At 38.1% G+C, this 25,623-nt stretch overlaps 1 protein-coding gene across 7 annotated transcripts; it reads right to left on the bottom strand.

Moving 5' to 3' along the window:
- Window positions 1-3,992: 3,992 nt before the first annotated feature.
- Window positions 3,993-24,167, bottom strand: LOC131663737 (anoctamin-8). Of its 7 annotated transcripts, none has more exons than XM_058934326.1 (18): window positions 23,934-24,167; window positions 18,941-19,026; window positions 14,699-14,859; window positions 14,270-14,546; window positions 13,750-13,938; window positions 13,165-13,350; window positions 12,932-13,084; window positions 12,723-12,858; window positions 11,538-11,593; window positions 11,005-11,079; window positions 10,607-10,927; window positions 9,466-9,687; window positions 9,080-9,374; window positions 8,836-8,862; window positions 7,626-7,943; window positions 7,130-7,394; window positions 6,734-7,061; window positions 3,993-6,276 (listed from the first exon to the last, which is right to left on the bottom strand). In XM_058934326.1, exons 1-18 carry the CDS (start codon window positions 24,130-24,132, stop codon window positions 6,109-6,111), a joined length of 3,462 nt encoding a protein of 1,153 aa, XP_058790309.1. In that variant the 5' UTR covers window positions 24,133-24,167; the 3' UTR covers window positions 3,993-6,108. The 7 variants fall into 7 exon arrangements, with proteins under 7 accessions (XP_058790309.1, XP_058790312.1, XP_058790315.1 ...); XM_058934329.1 differs by having other exon boundaries at window positions 9,466-9,663; XM_058934332.1 differs by having other exon boundaries at window positions 9,466-9,663; window positions 10,652-10,927.
- Between the last annotated feature and the right edge of the window lie 1,456 nt (window positions 24,168-25,623).

Genomic DNA, 25,623 nt, shown 5'->3' with positions numbered 1-25,623 from the left:
ACGATGGTAAAAAAGAAGGAAATAATAAATATGATATAAAAATATTTTATTAGAAACTATGAAATAACATTGTTTACATTTGTTGATTATATCTTATTTCAGTTATTTACATTTTGCAACAAAAATATCTTTAAGCTAATTTGCCCCGACCAACCCCTTACAACAATATAATTATTAAATGTTGTTTTGAAAACCATAACTATGAATCTTATATTCTATTCATTCCACACTTTAGTCAAATTCTAAAGCTGTAATTACTATATCTTTCCATCTAATAAAATCATCTATGATTTTATTATCATTTCACGACTACATTATACTACTACTACGACTATTACTACTACTACTGGTTGTCACTGCTAAGAAAGCTAGTGAAGCAGGCTATCTCGAAAGACTGTGTTCTTTTCCAGTCGAGCATGGCTTTTAAGCACTATGGTGGCGCTGAAAGCAGCGGTTTCGGCGTTGTAGGCTGAAGAAAGGATAGTTATACGAAAGAGTGGGGTAGAGGTTTTATACAATTTAAATTCATAGATAAATCGTAACAAATGCCAGACAAAGAGAGATAGAGAGAAGCACCTACACTATTTGGAATGCATCTAGCCAACGCACCTCAAGCTAGAAATGCTACGAGAGCGAGAGAGAGAGAGAGAGAGAGAGAGCAGCATCCACACTATACGGCGTATGCGTCTAGCAAGCTAGAGAAGCTACCCTCTCTCCAAGGGCCCACACTTAGCCAGCATAAGCTTACTAAGCGCTCTTCTGTCGAAGGAGAGTGAGAGAAAGAGAACAACATATAGCTTACCAAACTAGAAACCAACGCTCAGCAAGAAGTCTCAAAATTTTGACACTCAGCGGGAGGTGTCAAAGGTACATCAATTACGTTTTTAATTTTGGCGCCCGTAAGCCGATTTTTAACCCTAACCCGGTTATAATTAGAATTGATGTAATTATGGTAAACATTTAGGTTATATTTCAAAAATTTATTGATTTTGATACACTTTTTCTTATAAATATTAATAAAGAAAACCAAACTTTTTCATAAAAATAAAATGATTAAAATAAATTTAACAAATTAAATATAAAAATATAACTTAAAATTTGTATCTATTTAATTGTTAAAAGTTATGTTACAGTTTTTGAAAATGAAAATTCCTTTGGAAGTTCTATTAGTCTTATTTTTTTGTTTAAGCATCTGCTATAAACTGAGTGTTTAAAACTTCATCCAATTCTTCCTTCTCCTCCTCCCCTCTCTAACATTTTCTAAGGCATGCATTATACTTTTTTTATAGTACAAAAAACTGCCACGTAGAGGGCTCTACTCGTCCTGCGACATAACAGCTGCTGTACTGTTGAGGGGCCAGGCTCCTGGACTATAATCCGTGACTATAATGGCTATTATAGTCGAGGACGCTAGACTACCATGAGTCATTATAGTCCAGGAGCCTCCTCCGCTATACTAGACTACTTTCTACGCTGAGCATGCTCTACACGTAAAAAGCTGCTTACGGGCGCCTAAACTAAAAAATTGTATACATTGACGGTTTCCTTTGGCGGCTCCTTTGTGTCCCAGGGCATACATTGCTTATCTACTAAGGCATAACACTCCGGTTTCAAGCGGGGGAAAAGCTTCAAATAATAATCGTCACGTTGAGACCTCCTCCAGATCGTACAGGCAGTGGGCACACAGAATAAACATGAAATAAACAAGCTCACGCACTCGTCACACACTCTGACAAAGAATAGCGACAGTACAAGATAAAGGCACCAAAGTCACGCTAAATGTTGTGGCTACTCATAAGGTTACGTACGTGCGGTTTAGCTAAGACAAACTGATTCATATTCTTCAACCCAAACCCTCAATCGTCTCTCACCGTTATATCTCGCGCTGCGCGTTTCTCACCCCACACGTTGGGCCGCCGCATTGGTTCCGACAACGTCCCCCCCCCCTCTTTCTCTCATACGACACGAATGTCATTTTGATATTTGTAAAATCTTGGCTGCAAGAAAATGTCAATTTCCAATTCTCTGGCTTTAAAATTGTTGCACTCTGTCGAAGGGCCTACTGGCAGATAAACAAGTGTCAAATTATCACAAAAACGCAACAACTTCATCGGGCGACCTTTTTGTGTCCCAGGACATACATTGCTTATCTACTTGCCTTTCTATCTCTTTTCTTATTTTTCTTCATATTTACGCCAGTGAGCATGCGCAAGAGATGACTGCGAGAAAAGGCCTCTTCGTGTCTTATCTTACGTCCAAGGAAAGGATCTGCCCGATTCTTGGAAAAATGTGGGAAAATTCCATAGTGATTGTAAAACCATTGACGATAAGTTCTTACGTAAGAACTTACTATCAATGGCTAATTCTTAATTCCAAAAAACACCCACAAGTACTTACGTAAGAACTTCTGATATCTTACGTTAGTTTTTATGCAAGTTCTTAGGGTAAGTTCTTCCAAAAGAACTGACTCTCATTTTTTCATGAGTGCTGTTCATACTACGGAACAAACTTAATTCCGAATAGGAGTAAGTAACGAGTAGATGAACACATCAGCAAGGTACCACTATTCTTGCACCCCGTGTGAGCTATTGCTTCCTGTTAGCCATGTCCATTGTAGTGTTGCTGCTAAGAGCATTAACGCGACGGACAACGTTTCCAACAGGCACGATCGTGGTCGTTGGAAGTTAGTATTTACTCACTGAGGAGTTACCGGCCACCAGGACCGCCCGATATTATTATTATTCATATTATTATCATCGTTTTTTATGGTGGTGAAAATTAATCTATTTAGATATTATATAAATTTACATAAATATATTTTTATATTGCATATTATACATTAAAGAACCTTAAAGAATTCATTTGTGTTGAAAATTGTCAATGTAAAAGATTATTTAATTCTAATTGAAAAATGTTAACTTAATTTGTAATTTAACTAAAGTAACAAGATGTATTTTAAATTTTATAGTTGGACGCGCTCTCCCTGGCGCCACTGGATACTGATGTGGCTATGTACTGAACAAGTTTACGCCAATAAAAAATATTATTCATTTATTTATTCGGCGAGAATAGAAGCAAGCAATTGTGCCGCCAGAGATTTTCTGAGCGTTTGCTTACTCGCTGCTGGGTTTTCTTAAGTTAACGCTAAATTATGAGCAAGCGATGACTTAACTTCTTGTAACCTCATCACGGACGTGAACACGTCCTCTAGCTTTGTGCGCGGTCGATCGCTTCGCTATAGATCTGGCGATTCAAGCAGCAGTGGTGTATTCTTACTCATTCATTAAAGTGACTTTTAATTCTAATGCCGTTTACTTTTTCTTGCCATTCACCTAACTCAAAGACGAAACGCGTGAAAGCAGGTCTGATGCGCGTGGCGACACTATACCTGAGCTCGTTGAACTGACAAAACATTACAATTATATATACTAGAAAAGGCCTGTATATGTTTTATCAATCAAACTTTGACAGTTTCATTCAGAAAATTGTATCTATTATCTAATTATCTTAGAAATGACACGAAAAAAACATATATTTTTTCATATTTTCGTAGATTTCCGGCATTTTGGAAAAGATAAAACCTATAGAGCTGGATCAAAAAGTTTTTCTCGTAAACTATAACTATTTTGTTCACTTTTCTTCGTAGTTTAAAATAGATCAATATGCTTTATCCATAAAAAAAAGATTAAATTTCCAATTTTTTGGTACTTTTAAAATAAAATCCGTCATATTGGTTTTCTAGTGCATGGAAACGTAATTATGATTTCACTAATCGAAAGAAGAAATCTAAAAACATTATATATACAAAGTCATGATATAATATTCCTTTTTTCACTTTACTAATAAGGGATACAAAATAAAAATGAATACAAATTTTCTAATTTTAGGCGTTAATAAGTTAAATAAACTGTTATCATTTTAAGGCCTCAATAATTTAAAATGTGTATATAAAAGTGTTACTGAATTTTTAAAATTATTATATAAAAGGTTAACAAAAAAATGCCGATTACTGAATTTATTTTCACTTTAATAGATTTTTTGTTCTTTTATACAAAACATCTAACAAACACATATATGTACTTTATGGACCATGCCTTAAAACCCCACTCGATTTATGCAATAAGAAAGCGACTAAATTTATTCACTATCGTTTTTTCGATTTACAGCTATACATTGAGTCAGGCATCGGAAGAGTGTTACTTTAAAGTTGCGTTTGTGTGTGTGTGTGTGTGTGTGTGTGTGTGTGTGTGTGTGTGTGCGTGCGCGGATGTGAATGTATAATGTTTTATCAGTTGTGCTCGATGCTGCTTTCGCCTGCATGTTTACCGAGTATTACTTTACAAGAAGTTACTATATAAATATATCTAAGTCTAACTATCATTGATCAACGAAGATTTAAGAGACGATGCCTTGAATTTGATCTTTTATTTGAAGCTATGTGATCGTGATGTACTTTATTCAATTTCATGAGCAATCGAGAGGTCGCTCGTGAGATAGAAAAAGAGAAAGAGAGCAAGAATTTCAGAGAGCGAGAATACGCGTATGCTAGGCCGTGTACAATAAATTTTACAAAATCGTATGACTTCTACGCATCTAATGATAGTATTGTATTTACAGAGTCGGACCCTGGTAATCTCATTCTTTACCAAAGAAGTCGTTTGAAAATTAATTTTAATTTTAAAATGAATATAAAATTAATATTAACCTTGTGCAATGAAAATTATATGGAAGATAACATCAAAACTAGAATTCATCTCTAAAACATTAAGTAACAAATTATCTGAACTTATTAATTATGTATAAATTTATTGACACCGTTGAAAAAACTGAAATTTTAATAACAATTGACCAATCCATCAAATTATTCAAGCTAATTCTGGAATAGCTTTCAGGGCAATAAGTTATTCCATTTACATGTAACAACTGAAAAACCTCGCTTGAATATGTCATCGATATGCACTTTAAAAAATGTCACTTTCAATTTTCTCGAGCAGAGACCTCTATATCGAAAAATCTAGTTAACATCGGATAACAACTTATAATTTAACAACGATAACAATTATGTTTCACGATCGACGTGGACCTTCCTAGTATCGCAATTCTAGAAAACAGTTACATGCTAGAGTCATTGTTATTCACGTGAACGGCTTTACAAAATAAGGCTTAATGTAATAAACGTCGCTACTTTATTTGCTTTGATGATTTGGTAAACAATTACGCTGTGTCAGTAGCAAACTTCCTTGCTCTTCTCTCGTTACTTACTTTTCACTCCGTTCATCTTTATATATAATTGCGGCCTAAAAGGCATAATGTATTGGTTAAAAATAAGCGCGTCTCGTTGATGCCAATGCGTTTCCTTATCTAGTTTCATTGCGATAAGTGCAGGAAAAACATAATCACGAAGCAGTGTGTGTTGTCGTTGGTGTTTGTAATTGCTTTGCTTGTAATATACAGATTGAACAAAGAACCTGCTGCTGAGTGGGGCCACAATAACTATCCGTAATACTGACTTATATCGTGCAGTTGCTAAACACAACAACCTAAATTGTCAAGTCGAAACACGGTACGGGAGGACGAAAAAGAAACAAGGTGCGATGTTGTAGCGTTCAGCTTATAATGCTATACTTTATTTTCGTTGCGTAACACTCAAATCCTTTTGGTGTGTAAACACGCGCGCTGCGAATTGGCGTGGCGCGCTTGCGCACAGCTGCGGTCATCGCGCTTCGTTGGGGAAGTCTCATAAAATCTTTTTTATTCGAGAGAGTTTAAAAACATTATTTACAGAATGTATATAGAAAAACGTGTGGTATCGACATTACAATGAGCTTGTTGCATTAGAATCAATTTGCTTTGAACTTAACTGTTAGGACGTGAACATGATGGATCAGCGCGCGAATATCTCATTTCCGTTTTCTTTTTTCTTTATAAAAATAGAATATGCAAATGATAACATTGAAGTTGAATAAAAAGGCATTATGAGACTATTCCTAATGAAAATCTGCCGGACGTCCGCGAACGACCAGCGGGCGTCACGTGTCGGCACATTGCATAACGTTTCCTAGGAGATACAACGACAGATTCGCTCAGGAGCACACGAAGCATCGACAACTAATGGTTCATTCGGCGCATCTCCATAGCTGCAATGTCGTCCACGGATATAAGCTGCTCGATGGGAATGCACGACAGCTCTCCGCCGACCATTGACTGGGGCTGCTGCCATCGAGCCTCCCTCTCTGCTTCTTTCGCTTTCACTTCCGCCTCCCGTGCTCTTCGTTCCTACGCAATTATTTCGATCGTCATTTCGCCTCTATATATTTCAAAAAAATGCAATTATTTACTCGAGCGATACGAAAAGTCCAAAATCTATCCTTTACTTGATTTGTCAAACTAATCACACTTGATCCTTTTGAACGTCAGATTATTTTATCAACTGTTTCAATCGTGTCTGCTTTGAAATACTTCTTGTGATGTTATTATAATTATACATCTTTAAAATTATTTCTTTTATTTATCGGTTATTGCACACTGTCTTTATCGAATCTCGGAAAAGATAAGAACAAAGTTTATTAAAACATTGATAATTTGTAAGATAAACTGACTCTCGAAAGATTTATTTTATCGCGTGAGATTAATTTTACAAGCTTGCCCCTAAGTGAAATGTCGAAGACCTTTTTTAATTGCTTGTTTGAAAATTAAGCGTGATTTGCCAAATTTACGAAAAATATATATATACCTTTAACTTAAGAGAAAATATTGCGACGGATCTCGCCCTCTTCATCAGACTTTGCTTGACTCTCGTTTTCTTGGCTTCGCGTTCTTCCTTCGAGGCCTTCTCATCTTCTTGGCTAGACGTCGTCCTGCTTGAGTCTGACACTGCTCCACTGGATTCCTTCTCCATTTGCGCTTGTCGATCGCGATGCTCTTGAACGGATTCCCGATGCAGCTGGTACTGTTGCATCTGCTGTATCTGCTGTTGCTTTTCTTTTTCGCGAGCTTTTTCTCGTTCGGGAGAGGCACGAAACTTTTGATTTCTAGGTGACGGAGTCCAAGGTGGAATTGATCTACGAAACAGCGCGGGTATTAGGATAAAACATAGAGACAACAGAAAAACACGCGCAGTGATTTGTACCGGAGTAGATCGCTTTCCGAAGATGCAGCATAGTCTTTGGAAGCGACGCAATCAGTGGATCGGTGCAGGGCCATCTCATCGCCGCTATTACTTCCCGTGCCTACGCCGCTAATTTCCGAGTCGCTGGATTTTCTCCCACCAGTTTCCAAGCCCAGCCGTCTCACCCAGTCGATACCGCCGTGAGGTCCGATCGTCAGGTGATGCCCGTATTCCCCGCTTCCCGTCGAATCTTGCTCGCTCGTTAGCCATTCTCTCGTCCGTCGCCCTACAATTGTTCGTATCATTCTCGTCAATTGGGCCAATAAACCGTACGTTAAAGCCATTCTAACTTGCCGTTTCACTCGAGAGATCGATATAAATGCCTCTCATCGACTATTAAAACATTTCTAATTAAAAGCTTGCTTTAATGTTTTTTCACGTTTGCGACGGCGATGTTAAATATTTAAAAAAGGCTTCGCTTAAAAATTATTCGAATGAAAAGACGTAGTGCGCCAACCTTTTTCACCTCCGGGTATACTGCCCCTGGGAATGGAGCATATATTGATATCCCTGACCACGGTATCGCTGAGGAAGGTACTGCTGTGCTCGCTGCCAGTGCTGCCGGGAGTCTCAGCCGAGGGCCGGGTCGGCGTCTCGCAGATTCTTGGTACTGGCGTGCCGGCCCCACTGGGCGCGAGCGAGGACGCTGGTATCGATGGCGTTTCCGATTGACTACCCCGGTAGCTCAGTTTCCTCGCGCTCGCTAGTTCCTCGGCGGCGCTGCGCTGCTGCTGTTGCTGCTGCTTGCGCTCGTCCTCGTTGCCTTCGGCACCGTCTGCTGGACTCACCGCGAATCGTCCTGAGTGTTCGGGAGCAAGAGCAAAGCCGGGGGGGACGCCCGCGCCGGGAGAGCACCGATCAGACACGAGTATTTTTCTTTCTCTTTCGCTTCTTTTTCTTTTCTTACTTTATTCCTAGCTTTCATTTTCAATGCGTGGAAGTGATGGTGAACGAAAACGTGACGATGCTAATTGTGACTGATATGCAACTTTTAATCTTTTTTGCCTATGCTTCAATTTTAGAATAGCTGTTTTCGTGACTGACTGATCGCGATAACGGTTTATTTGTTTTTTGTTTTTTTTCATACAAGTTTTCTGTAATAGGCTTTTTGAGAAGTATTCGTGATGCTCTTCCGGTTTTTCAATTCAATGGTAAGACTTACTAGCACACACGATTCATGTAGGTTCTTGTATAAAAATACATAAGTTACATTTACTAGAAAGTAAAATATACATACGACAAATTTACGATAACTATAACTACTTTTACTCCACAAACTAATCAGAATGGTTTTATACTTTAAGAAAATGGAAGATAATTTACAATAGAGAAAGAGATATAGAGAGATAAGAATATTAAACATCCACTATGTTAAAACTAAATACACGTTTATTAATGAAATTAAAATTAAATAACTTTCTCATAGATCAGTTTTGTACTTGAGTACATGCAGAAGTTTTATCATTCTCATCGCAGCGTTCATAAAAAAATAACAACGTTTGGTAAAGATTGAATCAATAGGCAGAATAAGTTAAAAATATGATTTAGTTAATTAAACCCTCTATAATGTATTTTAAGTATCTTTAATGAATTGAAAAATTATATATTTGCAAGCAATAACTGAATGTATTAATAACACCACAAAAATATATATCTTCTAATATTACCTTTCCTAAAGACTATAGCATCCTTTTCTAAAAATAAGTAAAAATTTTTTCGCGAAATAAGTAACAATATCAAATTATAATGTTTCTACTACATAAGTGAATTTTATAAACAAAAATTAATTGTTCACTCATAATCAGAAAAAAATGTCAAGCATTGCATGTAAATCTAGAAATTATTATGAATGATGCGAGAAATTGAATGAAGATTGAATCTGAATATAAAAATACAACATGCAAAGCATACCTATGACGGTCGACGATTGGTGTTCGGACGGCGATGGCGTAGAGGAGAGTCGACTGACTGCTTCTCTACGTAAAAATTCGACCTTTGCCATCTCTGTGGCAACCCAACTGGGGATGTCGGGTATCGCGCAAACGATGACAAATCGTATGATCAACATAATGTGCTCGAGTGCAACAATAAGCAATATCGTTTGTGTTGCCGACATCTCCGGAAACATTCGTTGTACTTGCCCGCTAAGACCGATCAGCGCACAGTTCACCAATATTGCCACCAGTGCCATCGTTTCCATGGCGTTCTGTCAAATTAATTAACCAAATATATTTCTATACCAATTCTTTGGTTTGATCTTTAATGAAACTATCACAGGTTAAGCTATTGAAATTTACCTGCCAAGTTCCGATATTCGATACTCGTCTTCCGAAGGGCCGTTGAAGGACGAAGCATAGTTTGAAAGCATCACCCCGTAGCTCTAAGAGATTGCCTAACAATGCGGCAAGTGCCGCCAAGGGGAATGCGGACGAAAAGAGGCAGACGTAGCCAAGCTGAGACAGCATTTCCAGATGTTCCGAAAATGCTCCATCGTACTGCAAATTTGTGCGTTTCTTTCTCTAAAAGGCTGAATAATCTGTCCGTTCTGGATAGTTTTTGTCAATCGGAAATCTCGATTTTCAAATTAGCAAATTTCATCAGAATTAAACAAGTAACATCCGAAAAATTATCATCGAGATGTCCGATATTAATGTGTTGGAGTAGTACGTAAGGTATATTTGCAGATTTCGTGCGCATTAATTAAAAATGTTCTATGCACAAAGCAAATAACGTAAAGTATAAGTGCTAATATATATTGAATGAAAGAAAAAGAATTCATGATCTCTATATAGTTATGATGAATACTCATTGATATAATCGTCATGTGGGTAAACTTCAAAATATCATTAATTCACTTAATAAGTTAGTAATAAGTGAGAAAAAAATGTTAAAATTGGATGAAGGTGATATTACCTTTTTTGGTGGTACCTGTGCTTCGTCGATGGATTCGATGGAAAACGGAAAAAAACTACTTTAATCTGTAAAAATGATCGATCAAAACGCACAAGAGAACAATTATGACACGCGACAAATATCGGCAATAAAAATTTAAAAAAATCTTAAATCAAAGTGACATAAGCCGCAAGAAAGACGATTTTGCCGATCAGTTTGAACGTTGGTCACTATATCGAAAATGAAGAAAATGTGGAAGTAAAAAGAAACGAAAATGATTTAACATGTCATGCGAATAGAAAATGTTCATCTTACAGATTACCTTTGAATCGTGCTTGAGGCTAACGTACGACTATAAATGATAGTTGTAATGCTCGTTTCATGCAACATCCAGTGTATATATTATTTGTGTGAAAGAGTGTTGTGATGCTTGGTTAAGGAAGGTAAGCCATAAGATGATGAACATAAAGACATTGAGAAATAAATAGAGCGCAAGAGGAAAACAAAGAAAACTCAAAGGAAAGATCGGCTAAATCTAGATCAAACCTTGAAAGCAACGTCACTAAGTAGCGAATTAGTTGGATGCCCTACTCTATAGAGGGAGCTTTCCAGTTCTGCCTGGCTGACGTTCCTCGGCTGCTTGATCCTCGGCTCCTTGTCATCGTCATGCGATGGACTCGACGCGGCGCTCATCGTTTCGGATTCGTTGCTTGGCTCGCCCGGTGGCGATCGAGCCTCGCTTGGACTCAATGCGCCAAACATCTCAAAGCTCAGCCTTGCCAACCGCAATTGTTCGATCAGGTATGGTACCGCCGACTCTTTCAAATTGCCTATCACTTGTCTCGCTATCAGCAGGGCCGCCAATTGCTATTTTACATGTTCAAATGTTATATTTAACTCGATGCAATTCATTTACGAATAATCGAAAATAGTTGTTGTCATACCTCTTTAAGTCTTTCTTGATCTTGGATGTAAAACGCAATATAAAATAACGACAGGAAAGAGTTGACGAATTGGAACTGAAATAAAAAATTTAATGATTCCTTAAAAAAATCTCAATTGGATAGAATGAAACTGATCACTCTTCTAGATTTCTAATATGCAGCAACTATATTTAAATCGATCTAGATAGTACGTACAAACAATATAAGTAGTAATGTAGCGAGAGAATTTTGCTGTACATTTTTCAAACATTAAGAGCATTATAAATTATCAATTACAAATATTACAAATATACAATTTCAATTAAAAGATTATAGTACACACATGCTCTCAACTATAGACTTATATCTATGGCTATATTCCATGACTTTCTGTTACACACATTTTTATATCTAGTAAGTACTCTTTTTTGAAACGTTCAAATGATATATCTTAAACGTATTTCTTTGCTACTTTTAAAGTTCACTAATTATTGATTTATAAAAAGTGTACTCAAATATAAAAGTGCAGCAAAAACAACATATAGAATCATTACCAGCGCCACTTTGTAGATCAGATGGTTCTCGTACTCCGTGTCAAGGCGATAATTTTCTATATTCAACACATGGAAAAACATTGATTCTAAAGTCTACTTTTAGCCAAATGATTTATCTAAATCGATTTTGCACCAATCTATTCTGTTATAAACTATAGAAGTGTCATAGAATTTTTCGAGGTAACGCTTAAGTAGATTGCTTATGTTATTATTACATTGATTGCTGAAGGATATGAAATAACTATTGTATAAAAGTCGTTATTTTTTTGTGCAAATCGATTATCGAATACGTAATTTTAGATTATAGCGAAAATATATCGAAGTATGTTTTTAGATAAAGTAATTTCATAATACCGTAATATTACTTTAATAACCAAAAATTGTGTATGTTTTTAATGTAAATTACGTAATTTCTAGAGTATAAACTAATATAAATTTATTGATGCGAGTTAGCTGAAACAGTACAGAACCAAATCAAAACAACATACCCATGAATGCAGAATGAACGGATGGGTTGTGTGAGATACGAAATAAAATTTACATTAAAAAAATGACCAGCAATATATTATATGTATAGTAAAATAATGGAAAGGAATGATCAAAATTCATAAAGTAGGTAGATCTAAAAATATAGGACGACTATGTTCAAATTGCTGTAACTTAAAAAAAACCATCTATTAGGTATGATTCACTTTCATGCTTATAAAATCAGCTTAAATGATTCCATAGACAATAATTTTCATGATATTTTGCCTGAGATATCGCGCTTTAAAGTAATCTTTCTTTTTACTACATAACGTAAATATATACCCAACCTGAGCAGAAAAGGGATATCGCGTTTAGGGACATTTGAACCTGTGGAACTTTCATCACTCGATTGTACGAATAAAATGTCATAAGGTCATATCGTTATAGCGCACGTATACATGGAATCCGAACATAGTTCCGTATTTGATTCGTCTACCTTATGTATATACATATAATTTATGAAAAGAAATATGTAAATGCATTATTACAATTAGAACTAATAATTTAATTTAAAAAAAAGAATACTGTAATTTCTACAGCGTGGTGAATTTTATGCGAACTCTAAAATTGTTAAGAAAATAAAACATATTGCAATGATTATAAATAATGGCTCTGGTGATAAAATAAAAGTGTGAAAAATAAAATGTGGCTTCTTACCCATGTCGTTCAGCCAAACGGCAACTTTAAAGTAAGCTTCATCCATCAATGCAATCACAATAGCAAGAAGCACCTTCGGTACATAACTCAGACAAAATCCATGACCAGCAGCTTCAAGTTTCGCATCCCACCAGTCCTATAAAAGAAGTAGAGTTGGAAAATGTGATATTTAGTTTAGCGAGATACCGAAAATTCCAAGAGCAACTCACCTGAATTTGGAAGCTGACTATCATAACTATGAAAACGAAGAATAAACAAATGGCAACGATAGGCACGCTAACGAAGTAACGAAACATGTTTCTTTTCCACCTGGGATACGTTGGCTCGAGTCTCCCCGTGACTGGTGATACTTCAAGAGTTCCCTGCAACAGAGTTTAATATCGTAGAGAAAAACGAGGAAAAAGTTGACGGTGCAGAATTGCACGGAAAATAATAAATTTACCGTAAATAATGGTCTGGGCTCAACCAACAAGTCGTCTCTCTGGTCGAGAGTACCCCACCTGTAAGCGAGCTCGGCACCCCTGCGTTTCCACGTTTCCAGGTAAACGGTTGCCCATATCACATTGAAAATCGAGAACAGCACGTAGGCTACGTCCTCCACCGCCTGATTCCTACCGATGATGCCGACCTATCGATCACAAAGTCATTTTTCAACTCGTAGCGTAATTTTCGAGCCCGCCGACGCTCAAGCTGTGCAGCCACACGTGTATACCTATATTATACGCATATATAACCGTATGCTCATGGTTCTCGTATTGATTTTGTTGTTTCGGGCAGCAGATGTTGCCTGCCAACGATACTGATACATACACCTATACCACGCAGTCCTGCTTCGACATTAGCTCATTGTGCTTCACCGACCGAGTGATTTGCACTCGTGAAAAGCCGTTCGCATCAATTTCTTCAATGCCAATTGCCGAAAAGAGTTGCAGTAGTCGGAAGGATTGAAATAGAGAGACTGCGCAAGCCAGCGATTTAGCGAGCAGCCTGATAAATCAATGAAGTGTGAAGTAGCGGGATAACTTACCCAGTATATGACACCCACAGCAGCTGGAACAATGAGGGCGGTGGTATAGTGGCCCAGCCACGCGAAGTACATTGTGATCTTGACGCCGAAGTACCTGGCAATGTCGTCAAGGGGCTGCGGACTCAGAAACGCCCGAACCCACGTCCGCTGTAGCTTCTCCAATTCCGGTAATTCGTGCAACGGGAATACCTACATACAGCGCCATCGTGATTATACTTTTGATTACTTCGTGACATACTATAGTCTCATAATATATAGCCTTAATCTTCGCGAGAGCAGTTTGGCCAAATCTTGCCAAACGCATACGTGTACGCCACTAGAGCGCGAACCTAGAGTCCAGCTTGTCTACTGCTTCGGAAACTTTAAATGAAAATTTTAATTCCACGAATAGTACGAGCATAAGTTCAAAAGTGCCGCGTCAATTTGCACATGTACAAGCTGAACTTTGAGACAGTTTTCGAGCTTCTTTTTATTTCGCGAACTGTCATAAATCGATGTAGTAGAGTACGAATAAATGAACCTGTGAAATGACGCCCGCAGAAAGACATTTAGGAATGATCGCTTGGCCTTCGACGAGCTTGAGACCTGGCAAACTGTTGAGATCGTGCGGTCCTGCCCTGAGCGTGTGCATCAGATAAAGCATTAGCGATTGGCGTTCCTGGGTCGTAAAAAACAGCGTCTCGTCGTCGTTGCCCTCGAAGTACGTCGCTTCCGAGCCGACGAATTCTTTTAGTCCACCGCCGTACTCCGAGCGCAGTCGTTTCGGCAGGTGCACCTCTTCCGCGGCTTTCAGTAGCCTGTTGTCACAAGCGTAAGAATCGGTTTCGCTTGAGGAGAGCTCGACTCAAGGCGTTAAAGGCTAAGCAGGATTGCCACGCGGATATCGGGTGTGAAACTACACTTTGTTCCGCACGAGCGCAAACGTGGCGAGTGCGTTGGCTGTACTTACACAGGATACGGCGCTGTCAGATAGAATCCGTAACTATCTGACGAGGCGTGATGTCGCACGTGCACCACAAGTCCCGGAGTTCCAGCCCGCAGGCGTTGCAGAAGCCACATTAACGTGTCGTCGCTGCTTCCACTCGGAAACGCCATCACTACATCGCATTCCTGCGTCAGACACGATAACAATTTACACAATAACTCTTCGGTTGGGCGCAGCAACGCATAAACTACCTAGTTCTCCACTAAATTTCTCTTCTTTCTCGCTTATTTCTCCCGAGAACAGAATCGCGCCCGACTACACGCATAAAGTTCCCTCGGTAAACTCTGCCATCTTTGTCCTATTAATTTGCAAGTTTACACATTGCTCGACTGCCACATGATTCATGAGACTGATTTTCGAGCAAGCATTTAGAGAAACGCAACAATAGCAACTTAGAATAGATAAATATATCACACACGAGTTTTCTCGTGACAATTTTTATCGAACGCGCTGTTTGCTCATGTTTCACTTTTCCCGCAATCATATTTTACAAATCTTAGCGTATACTGATTCAACTGGAACTAAAATTTGTACATGAATGCCAACAAAGAAATGTTAAATCGCTCGTTTGTTTTATTAGCCGAGCGAGGATATTGTTCACTCTGTAAAGAAAATATACGCAACCAGTTATCTTCATTTTCTCTGGCTTACATTTGGAGCTTACAGTCGAGCTTTACGTCAGTTTACATTTATCTTTATCATACAAGAGGCTCATAATAAAAAAACATATTTCTCAACATTTCCATGAAATATGCAGTGCAAGTGAACGTTCCAGAATTCCAAGTTTTTCCTTTACCGAATTTTAAGAATTGTGTCTGACAAAGCCCGAGTTAGGTTTAAAGACTTTTTTCTATTCAATATATGAGCTTAATGGAGTAGAAGGCTGACAATAATGCCAGTTCCGAAGAAAAGAAGAAAAACGACGCGGGGGCGGTCACTGAACGTATTTCTTGAATATCCCTGGAGAAAATTAGAGATCAGAATACCCTCGAGGCTGCGTCACGGTGTAAAATTTACATATGGAGCTCAGCGCGACATTTTTCATTTTTCATCGAAGCAAAAAAATGTATTCGGTTATTTGAATCGTGGCAGTTACCAAGCTAGGTAGACGGGATCATCTGTTTCGGGAAATAAAAGAGCCTTTTTTCTCTCTCGATCCTCAGTTTCGCGCAATCCGAGATAAAGAAAGGGAGAAGGGTATTCAATAAGTTTGCATCGCGGTTCTGGCACGTGGACGGTAAGGCTGGCGTAATAGTGAGTGAGAAACGGAGAAAGAGGGGGCCAGGCAGGAGCGGCGAAAGAGATATAGAGCGCAAAGTACGGCGTATCCTGGCTAACGGCCAAATTGTGCGAGGGCTACAGGACAGTGCGCGTGCATAGCGATACGCGACACGTCTGACCTAGTCGGCGGCCTACACTACTGCAATATCGTAATCGTGCCACTCGAGTGGCTTGGGGATTAGGCGGCTCGGCTTAAATAAACATTGCTTGTGTACTGCGATTTTCGATAGATAAAAAGTTGGCTTCCTTTCGCCTAGAACGCTCCCCCCCCCTCCCTTTTTCAAGTGCACTCTCAAGCCAACCCTGACGTCAATGCCTACTACTGCTTTGTTCTGCTAGCCTATCTCTTGCTGCTTCATCTTGCATTATACTTTTTTCTCTTAAATATCCTCATTACCAACTACTTTTTTTCTTATCTTTTAAAAACGCAAAGTTACGAGCATGAATAAGAATTCTACACAACGACCTGCTTATACTTTCCTATCCTTTATTTATAAAACATATGTAAATAAAATTAATTTTTTGAGATTCTGTAAGTTTATCCGCTATTAAATATTTCTACTTTGCAAAAAGTTTTTAAAAGTATGCAATCCTTTCTTCATTGCCACGCTCAGCGCTACATATCGAAGGATACGAGCACCAATCGAAATGAAGGCTTAAGAAGTCTATAAATAGAACACAGTGCGGTACCGCCAAACTCACCAATACATAATTCGTAAAAATATCAATGCATGTATTAACAAAACGTCATCAGATTTACTCGCTTGACACGATTTCCTGAAAATCGTGCTTCGTAGTCGGGTTTATATAGGCATACGTACGGGTATATCTAAATAAACGTGTGTATGTCGCAATAGTTGCGGGCTTCCATTCGCGCGCGGCAGCGCCGACTGTGTGCTTTTGGAGTTCTTGCAAACGACTTGCTCGCCCGGGGAACATTGCGCGATTTGTCACCCTAGTTCAAAGCTTGTTTTACTTCTCATCGATCACTATTTTATCATTTCCTTCTTTTCCTTTGTGGATCCAAATACGTATTCTTTACCTGTTTTGACGTTCCACACGCGAATTCCGCCACTGTATTCATTGGTTTTGAATCATTGATTTCAAACCACGCTAAGCTTGTTATTTATTACAGTTTTTTTTAATTTTGTTCCGCTTCTTATGGCCATTTATTTCAAAAACTCATTTGTTTCGGAAAAGCTTTGTAAACTGCTGTTGGTCGCTGTTATATATAAAATGTTATGAGTCTGAGCTTGCAATCGTTGTATGTAAGAAATTCTGTCAAGAATCAAATAACAGCACATTGTTAAGATAAAGCAATTGCACCGCGGTATATACGACGGTTATGCATGCTGGCTGTATTCATACTCAAGTATTCCATCTGCGTGTCGGCGGATCAATCACGGAATATCGTTTAATGACGGAATGAACTAAAAGATTGTTGCTAGGTTCTTCAAGAAATATGCATTCGCCAAGCTCATCTATATGCACATACATAAATATTTATCGCAACTTTTGAGATTCGATACTTAATCAAAAGAACCAATATTGTTTCGAGGCCATGAGAAAAGTTCGCTTGGCTTATTTATACGCGGTTGAACTTTTACCTTTTAATCTCAATGAATATAGAAATAATAATTAAAATAGACTCGCGCAAACGATAAGAAAAGAAAAGCTATAGATCTCATTGTCTAAAAGCTCCGTTTTAGTTACGAATAAAGCACGAAGCTGAAAATCGATTTTCGACGCCTTGTTCCTCGTGGCCCAGACGTAGAAGGAATAGCGCATTAGGAGTCAGTACTGCTCATTGTGCGCTAACAAAGCAAACAACTCATCAGACTAAAGTAAACATATTAACCGTTAGAATGAGCGAGCTAGGCGGAGTGCTAATCAAGGGCCGAATTCACGATCGCGTACACGCGCATTCACTGTACAGGGGCGGCTTGAACAGCCGAGCAGCGCGAGAGATATGCGCGCACGTGCAGGCGAATCGATGCACTTGCACAAGCGATAATGACGAGAGCTGGCGCCTATAGTTTCGCACGCGACCGCCTGCCGCAATAGGCTCTTGATGCGCTTAGATAGAGGCGCCGACGTCGAAGCTGGAAATTGACGATAAACTACTTATCGAAGTCGCTGCAAGAGAGCTTGACTATACGTTTACGTGTATGTATGTGCAGGCGTTTTACGCCTATGACCAAGAACACTCAACAAGTGCTCTCACTCTTCCAAACAAAGGAATACCCCTAGAAGCTACCATTTACTCAAGTTTTCTAAGAATTTCGAAAAAATCTCGTGAAAACTATCGACTAAAATGCCAATCAAGACCAACCAAAGTCATCGCCATATCAAAGATATTTTGAAAAATAGAATACAATTTCAGACTTTCAACAAATTTTTTACCAATAAAATTACTTGATAATAAACTAACCGAACCGTACTTTTCAAACTGCACCATACATTATGAAATGCTTCTCAAACCACTGAACTGTACTCCAACGAATCAAATAACAGCAGTAATTGGACTTTATACGAACTATTTTTCAAGTTGTTCGATTCAATAGATTGTCAACTTGAGTTATTTAAACATGACGAATGCGTGCCTTGGTCCGGTAGTTATTATATTATTATAAAAAGTTATTATATATATTATAAGATACATAATTTGCTCGCATGAAATTTGTTCGTTTTACGCGTATATTAAAGTTATTGCTGTTTAACTCTATTTTGTTTGTTATATCTATTAAAATATTAATCAGTTATAACTGCACTATTTTATTTAAAAAGACATATAACAGAAAGCTTTTCAATTTTTACATTAACATTTTTTCACAAATAATATATTATTTTTATCTTTGGGTGAAAGCTTATAAAGAAATCTAAATAAATAAATAAATAATTATGAAATAGAAATTGTCAACTTACTTGTGTGGGAACTTTTTGAATCCATAGGCGGCGGGGGGTCATTAAGTGGCCAGTACATGGTATTTTTCGCCTGAGGAGGCGAGACGCTAAAAAAAGAACAATTTTTATTTGCCGTTGCTTATGATTATACAAACGAAGTCATAAATGGAAAAATAAGTTTCTAAATCCCCAAAGCTCCTACGTAATAAGTTGACAAAAGAAGAATCAGTGGCAATTTTACTTTCGTAGTTGATCTTATAAAATTAGAAGAGCAGCAATACAAGTAACTTATTTTGCTCGATAAAATCAAGTTGTCACACAACAAGCGACTTTTCTTTAAGCAAAACACGCAAGGTTGCATAGGTTTCGATTATTTCAAGAGACGGAAGTCGTGCCATAATGAAATTAGGGCCGTATGAAGATATCGCGATGGTTGCACTAATCGCATTTATTTACAGATAGTTCGCGTGCATTAAAAACTCTAATGTCTACGAACAATGAATAAGCTCCATCCGCTTATTACACTTTTCACTGTTACTTTGAGATTTTGTAGTTTAATGCTTCTAATTATAAGATTTAGTTAACTTAACATAAGTATCTCGAGAGCAATCAATTTAGTTCATAATCTGAAATTCTGCATAATTCCTGGAATTTTACTTAAGAGTAAGATATTGTTTTACAATAAGCCCACGGCTAAAATTTGAAAACCATATTCAAAGTATAATCGCACAAATGGCGTATTTATTGTGGGAGATGGGCGATACAATAAAAAGTATATTACTTCGAGGCTGAAAATAGCAGACTGAAAATACATCGTGCGCCGAAGTGACAAAAGAGGGAGTTGAGCCATCAATGTCTCCGATGGCTGCTCGCTTTATAAAGATCAGACAGTCGTATAGCGCCATTCTGCAGAACACAGCGAGGCGCGATGAGAGGGCAGCTTTAGCAGTACGCCGCGCGTTCTTCGACCCCATTTTTATCGAACGACCTCGATCGTCTCTCTCTCTCTCTCGCTCTCTCTTGTTTAAGCGCTGCGAGTATCCGTGGAATATTTTTGTCACTCGCCGTGTGGAAAAGCTCATTCCATTGCGTCAAAAAGTTAGGAAAATCACGTTAATCCCAGGATCCTGAATCTATTTCTCAAAGGTGGCTGCCATTTTTCTTTCTCTGGATTCAAGAGAGAAAGAATGACTCTCCTTCTCCGAGATGTGCGCGCGCTTTCCTCGCGTCCTACAAGCATCGTCAATTTTGGAGACCAGCCGGTAATTGGGTTAGGGACTGCGCAAGTTCAGCAAGAGTGGATTGTTCGAAATTACTGAAATATGCCTGCACTCTCTGATAAGGCCGTGAATATTGCCGCGCGCTGACTAAAACATTGACAGTACGAATACTTATCGCGAAACTTTGCCGATACTCCGATAATGTAAAAATGAATAGCCAGCAAGTTACGTGCATATCAAATTAATACTAAATTTATTATTTAAAAACCTTTCACTTGTTTATTAGTTTAATTTAACCTCTTTCGAGCCGCATTTTCCTTGTATAAGCAACATTCTCTAGATAATAAAATCGTGGAATTTGGGCAATCCTAATTTACAGTAGATACAATTACGGTAAATGAAATAGTTTATTCAATTCGGTAATCGCAGTTATTCTGAATTTACTAATTATCTTCTACAATAATCTTGTAGTGAATGTTCCTTCCGAGGGACATCAAGTAGGAAAGAGTTAGGTTACTTTGAAATTTATATTCTATTTTTCTGAATGTTATGCGAGAAATTAAAGTCTTTGTATCAATTCAGCATTTCTTATATTTTTAATTCCAACACATAGAACTCTAAATAATGCAAGCAGAGTGTCGAAAGAATGCTCACAGATGAATCGCGTTGATATGCGTGTAATAACTTCATTGTGTGTGTAGGAAGGACAAATCGATCGTACAAAAGCAGCGTGCAACACATGCATCATTTCCGCGTTGCAGTTCCAAATTGAAATTTAGCAAGTTCTCTGCAAATTACAAGAGATCTGCCAATAAACATTACAAGCCTATAAAATAGTCTGACGTAGGTAAAAAAGTTCCGCTGTGAAAACAAGGGAAAATAAAGGCGAGGAGTAAGAAAAGCATGAGCTTCGGAGAAATAGGTGTAGGCAACAGCTGCTTCCGCGGGTATAGAGTCGACTGAGAAAAATATTGCACGTAAAACGAATAGAAGAGAAATGATATGCATAGAGTGTATATAGTGCAGGCTGATGTTCGTGTAAACGCGATCTTTGACACGAGGAGCTGGGGTTCGCGTGCAGGCAAGCGGCAGCGGCGAGCATTGGCCTGAAAAGCTCGAATCCCGTGAGCGCCGTGCTCGTTCGCTGCGCATTTAGAAATGGATTTTTTTTTGTATTTATTGAGGGCCACCGCGTACGCGCGGCGCAATGCTCCACGGCAACGGTGACAGCTACACGCGCGTGCCCTCGCGGATGCTTTTGTCTCGATTCCACGCGGTCTACCGACGCTTTAAACTTCTCTTTCGAAATTCAAGAGCAGTCAACGGAATTTTCTTTTCGATACTCCGTGCGCAAAGTGCGTCTTTCCCGCACACTCGATAGAAAAAGTGCGTTGAAAATCACACTTTCCATACGTCGTATCAAAAAATACGGTACGGCACATGTTCGGGAAAGAGTTTCTCGTCTCGTGTACCTTTCCACCCTCGCCTCGCTCGGGTGTAAACGCCACACGAGACAAGAATCTACTTTCCCGCACTTGTATCGTAATGTACTATTTTCTCGTGCGAAAGCGTTCACTTCTTCTCGTTATTTATCCTGCGTATGTTTTCCTTAGCACCTCATGCAGTATGCGGTAACTAGAGCCGCTAATGTTATCGCTGCGATCGATAGCCGCCTTGGCTCAAACCGTACGAAGCGCTCACTCGCCCTCTCGTTATTACAGTGACCTGAACGGATTAGCACGGCTGGCATGTTGTTAACGCAATTTTTTCACACGTTGATTACGTCAAAATTTTGTACAGCCACTTGAGGCTTTACTTTATCCCACGTCCACATCAAAATCTATACGTCTGCAATCCAATAATTTTATTATTTCATATGATATCGTCCCTTTCATCGTACTTATACATGAATAGCTTTGAAGCTCATTATGTTGGAGAATGGTTACTATGGGCTATGAATTGTTTTTCAACTTTTTATAGTCATCCGATCAATCCAATAACTCGTTGTAAATTGTTGGATGTTCCAATTTAATCTTTAATCATCCCACGTTTTACACCTATGAGTTTACTGTTTTATCGTTTAAATTATCTTTTATATAGTCTTCAATAATTGTGCGCCTTCTATAAAAATGCCTGCTGTAGATATATTGGATTTTGTCATTATCACAAGCAATGTCAATGTTATTCGCTATCGAAATATACTTGACTGTCATTCTTTTATTTAAAGTGATCAAATATTTTAAAAACTGCTAAGGGATTTCATTTTCCAGAATGCGCCAAATAAAAGATAGATTTTTATGCCACGTCGTCTTTACAATTCCATAGAATTGATTGGCAATTACATTTAAATGTGCAAGAACTTTGGTTTAATCAGAAAAGTTTTTCATTTTAGCTTTCCTTTTACAGTTTGCAAGCTCACACTATTACTTACAAGTGTAATTTTAAGAGAAAAAAAATGATCCGATAAATATTTTTTTTGTAACAAATTGCTTTTCGAAATTTAAGTTTAAAAATGAGATATTTTAAAAATTAATTATAACTAGGTTACTGATTTATTGACTTATTATTGCTATTATTATTGTATTTAAAAACCATAAAATTCTAACTTTTTATTGCTTTGGCAGAAGATATATCATAAATTCTATTTAGTGCAACTTTATTAAAAAATCTATAACTTTAATATTTATATAACGTGTCATTTTAAATACATTCTTTTAACTTTTTTATTTTTCATGAAATATTTTTGGCATCGCCTTTATGCGTATTCAATAATGTTAAATTAACGACTTACGGAGAATTAGGTAATTAACAAAGGATTATATGATTCCATTTTACGTAATTTTTGAAAGTAATATTAAATAATTTTCTACAATTTTTTCTAAATGAAAAGTTTTATAGAGTTTACTTCTCACACTTATTATTAACAACATATATGGTTGAATGAAATCCGCGAAAAATAGTAATTATATTTCCCTTCTATACTTAGTTTTGATTATGAATGGAGAATCAGCTATTATTCAGAATAATCTTACATACTTTTTTACTCATATCTTTAATCAATTCAACAGGGGTATAATCAAGTATCATTTCAATTAGTGTAGTATTGTGACATATTTCTATAAAGCACTGTTTTATAAGTCTGCATATAGACATTGAAGAAAGCTCAGCAATGGCGGTCGTCCAGAATAAACTTCCTTGCGAAATATTTGATGCAAATCGATTTCCATAAAAAAAGATGGAACGATAACTATTTAAGCAAATTTACGGTGTCATATGATACCATTCGAAATTGCATAACATGCCGATTATGGAGTAGATTAATGATTTTGGGTAAGTCTCATTTATTGATTACGAATTGGTTGAGGTATGAAGATCCGTTATCACTAATTATAACGTAAGATTGTTAATGAGTTGGAAAGCCCGTGGATTATGTAAGTTAGCTTTGAGCAAAGTAGAAACAGATCAAAGTTGAATATTATTGATTTGAAAGACGGTCTACTGGTGCAGGTAGCGTGCTTGAAACAAAGAAAAGAAAACCGCACCAAGAAAAATTGCTAAACAATCGTCGAACTGATGCACTAGAAGATAATAAGTAGCTTGTACGGAGGCCAAATCTTGTTACGGCAGGCAATTCACTGATTGCATTCACAAAAATACGATGATTATACAGCGGCAGTAGCAATAGCAGCAGCACGCACACGCGAACTTTGGAAAGCAGCAGCGAGCTTGACACGACAGTGAGGGGAGAGCAGCAGCAGTGGCAGCTTATCCGGTTCATCGACGCGAGGACTCACCCTTGTCGAGGGTCTCTTTGGCGGCGTGTATGACCTTTCTCCTCCTGAGGCCATCGCCGGCGAGTGTGAGAGGCGGTCCGTCGGAGGCCGCGAGGCCGTGGCTCGTGCTCGCGGCCTGGGCCGCTGCCTCCGCGGGGTCGTACTCCTCGGCAGCGAATTTGCGCTCCGCGGCGGCGGCCGACCCCTCGCCGCCCGACATTTTTTGCTGAGCTGAGCACTCGGCCGCTCCCTCTGAGTCCGTGGCTTCTACTGCCGTCGGGCCAGCAGCTCTTTCTCGCTAGACACGTAAGCGCACCCCCTCGAGCGCCCGGGCGCATGCGCGCGCCTCCCCGATCATCCCTCCTCCGTCAGCTTGCACCCTAGTAGCCGTCGAGGCTCTACTACGGATTCTTTTCATCCTACTGCTATCCCGCTTCCACACGCGTATCGTCTTTCATCCTATATTCACTTATGGCTTTTTTTCTTTTCTTTACGACTTTTCTTTGTCGCCTACACATAACACAGCTCGCCCCCTCTGCAGCTATTTTTCAATGTTTATCCCACACACACACAGACACGCGCGAACGCGCACACACCGTACTCGTTATCCAATTTGCCCTTTTCTATTTTCCATCAGGTAACCAACGTCCACATATGCGCTTCAATTAAATATTGGTTTACCAACGGGCTTTGTTCAGTCATTATTTACTTTCCCCTTCTACCATTCTTTATCGCTTTCTTTGATGATTATCTTTTTATTCTCACTAACTTTTCTTCGCGCTACTGCCCAGCAGTATTTGTATACGAAACGTTGTAATCGCGACTCGATTGAATTTCAATCTAGTCGTCTTAACACTTTGTTCACATCGTGATTGAACAAAAGAGATGTCATTTTGCGATCTAATCTAAACTGTGTCGTAACTCATTTATATTTAATTGCATTAAAACTTTTTGTATAAATTTAGATAAAACTATATCGAAAAAATACAGTATTTATTTATTATTGCACTTGAATATTACAGTGAATTATTTATCTTAGAATTGGAGATAAATCACAAAGTATTTCATCCAAAAATGCGATGCTTGGTGAGTCACCACAATTTGAACTAGTTTAAAATTCAAATTGTGTATAACTCGACTCAACTTTATCCTCGTGGTATTACATCTAGCTGTATTGACACTCATAACCAACGTATACTACTCCGAAATACCGCAGCGGAAATTGACTGATTTAGTTAATCGGCATTCAATCGGATTCATATATCGATAAACAGTTTCGCTTGTAAATTCTCGTTTACAAATAATTATCACAGGCTTATCTTATAAGATAGACATATTATTATGTTTGATTTCGAATGAAGATCAAAATGGTTAACAATACTATGTGATAGGACTTTTTTTATTTAACTGGAATAATCGGTTTTTAGTTAAATTTTAGTAAAAAAAATTGAAACTATGAAACAATTAGGCTATGCTATTGACAAATGCTAAGAGCTGATCGTTTTCGTGGTCTAACCAATATTGCATCTTGCTATTTAGAAGTCTGATAAAACACCCATTATGGTAAAAACTCGCAACTTGCACGAGATATCAAATTGAGATTTTGCTTCAAGCCGATTGATCAGAGTGCGAAACTCAGAACCTTTATAATACGTGTCTATCCTGCTCCTCTTTGGGTACAAAAAACTCGCAATCGTATAAATTGTCATGG

This window comes from Phymastichus coffea, unplaced genomic scaffold (genome assembly GCF_024137745.1).
Source record: "Phymastichus coffea isolate CEN01 unplaced genomic scaffold, Cenicafe_Pcof_1.1 PCOF00038, whole genome shotgun sequence".
NCBI lineage: Eukaryota > Metazoa > Arthropoda > Insecta > Hymenoptera > Eulophidae > Phymastichus > Phymastichus coffea.
Note: the sequence above shows the minus strand (reverse complement) of the source record. Positions and strands in the feature narration are given on the sequence as shown.

Coding starts and splice junctions, on each gene's coding strand:
- LOC131663737 (XM_058934326.1), bottom strand. CDS start 24,132: ATGTCGGGCGGCGAGGGGTCGGCCGCCGCCGCGGAGCGCAAATTCGCT. Junction 11,080..11,537: donor TGATCTACAAAGTGGCGCTG/GTAATGATTCTA, acceptor TTTTTATTTCAG/TTCCAATTCGTCAACTCTTT. Junction 10,928..11,004: donor ATCAAGAAAGACTTAAAGAG/GTATGACAACAA, acceptor CATGTAAAATAG/CAATTGGCGGCCCTGCTGAT.